The sequence below is a fragment of the Chaetura pelagica genome, unplaced genomic scaffold (genome assembly GCF_000747805.2).
Source record: "Chaetura pelagica isolate M959 unplaced genomic scaffold, ChaPel_1.0 scaffold301, whole genome shotgun sequence".
Classification (NCBI taxonomy): Eukaryota; Metazoa; Chordata; class Aves; order Apodiformes; family Apodidae; genus Chaetura; species Chaetura pelagica.
In genome coordinates, this window is record NW_009952150.1 from 201687 (window position 1) to 203080 (window position 1394).

The 1394-nt window shown below is 57.4% G+C and overlaps 1 protein-coding gene across 1 annotated transcript in view; it reads right to left on the reverse strand.

Annotated features, from left to right (window-relative positions):
- LOC104396651 (transmembrane protein 17B-like) overlaps window positions 1–288 on the reverse strand; it is a 1775-nt gene extending 1487 nt beyond the window's left edge. The window contains exon 1 of the mRNA XM_010006513.1: window positions 171–288. Within this exon, the coding sequence (XP_010004815.1) occupies window positions 171–288 (118 nt within the window). The remainder of the gene's footprint in view (window positions 1–170) is intronic.
- Window positions 289–1394: the final 1106 nt, after the last annotated feature.

The window sequence follows — 1394 nt, forward strand, 5'->3', positions numbered from 1 at the left end:
TTATAGCAAATGCCCTTTTTTCTCTCCCTCATTGTTTGGTGGGTGGGTGCAGGGACCCTTTGGGTGCTCCTGGCTCAGAGGTATCCGAGTGCTTTGGTTCTGTGCCGGTTTCTGATAATGAAGCAACAGCAACCCCCCCAAACCCCTCTGCCCAAGCCCCACTGCCATACCTGGCTGGTAGGGGCGGGTAGTGCTGCTGTCCCAAGTCTTGTTGTCAACGAAGAGGGAGCTGCTGAAGGCCACCAAGCCCCGGCGCAGGTTGTGGGGCAGCGCGGTATGTGCAGCCATGGCCGGCAGCAGAGCCCCACTCACCCTGGCCAGGCTCAGGCGGGATTACCCAGAAGGTAATTAATGGGATGACAGGTCAGGCTAATGCTCGGGGCGACCCAGCCATTGGCTCCTGTGGGCAGGGCTGCTGAGCCAGGAGGAGCATGTGGGGCAGGAAAATTCTGCACCAGCACAGCAAGCCCAGGCAGGAGCCCGAAGGATGTAGTGTCACCCCTGCACAGCAGCTCGTGGCAGGGGCAGCAGGTTGTGCCCATCACCGTGGCAGGGACGCAGCGGTGTCCGCAGCCCGTGCATCTGCCAGCCAGGCTGTGTCACCGCCACAACCAGGGGCCACCAGGACTGCCAGAGAAACGGAGCAGCTGCCCCATGAGGAGAAGCTGAAAGAGTTGGGGCTGTTCAGCTGGAGGAGACTGAGGGGGGGATCTCATCAACACTGATAGATATCTAAGAGGGGTATCAGGGGGATGGGGCCAGTCTCTTCTCAGCGGTGTCCAGTGACAGTACAAGGGGCAACGGGCACAAACTGGAGCACAGGAGGGTCAAGTTAAACTTGAGGAAAAACTTTCCTGTGAGGGTAACAGAGCCCTGGGACAGGCTGCCCAGAGAGGCTGTGGAGTCTCCTTCTCTGGAGACTCTGAAAACCCATCTGGAGGTGTTTCTGTGTCATCTGCTATAGCAGGAAGGTGGGTTAGATGATCTTCAGAAGTTCCTTCCAACCCTGACCACTCTGTGACTCTGTCTCTAACTCTGTAACATAATTATTGCTCAAAACTCCCTGGCAGACCAAGATGCCCGGGGTGGGGAGTGAGAGGGTGGTGCCTTTTGCCAGAAATGCTTCTTCAAAGCTTCCAGACTCATGATGCATTTTACCCATCTCGGCAATCTACCCAGCTAACAGCCCCTCCCTGCAGGTCTCCACGCTGTTCAGTGTCCCCAACCCCATCCAGGCTTAGGGGTCCTGGAGAGGGCAGTGTGTGCAGGAGGGTGGATGAGCTGAAGGTGAATGGCAGGGAAAAGGAATGGTGGTCTGGGGCCTTCAGGGTTAGCCCTACCCAACAGGCATGGTCTCATCTCATGATCTTCAGCCCCCAACCCATCCCAAAAGG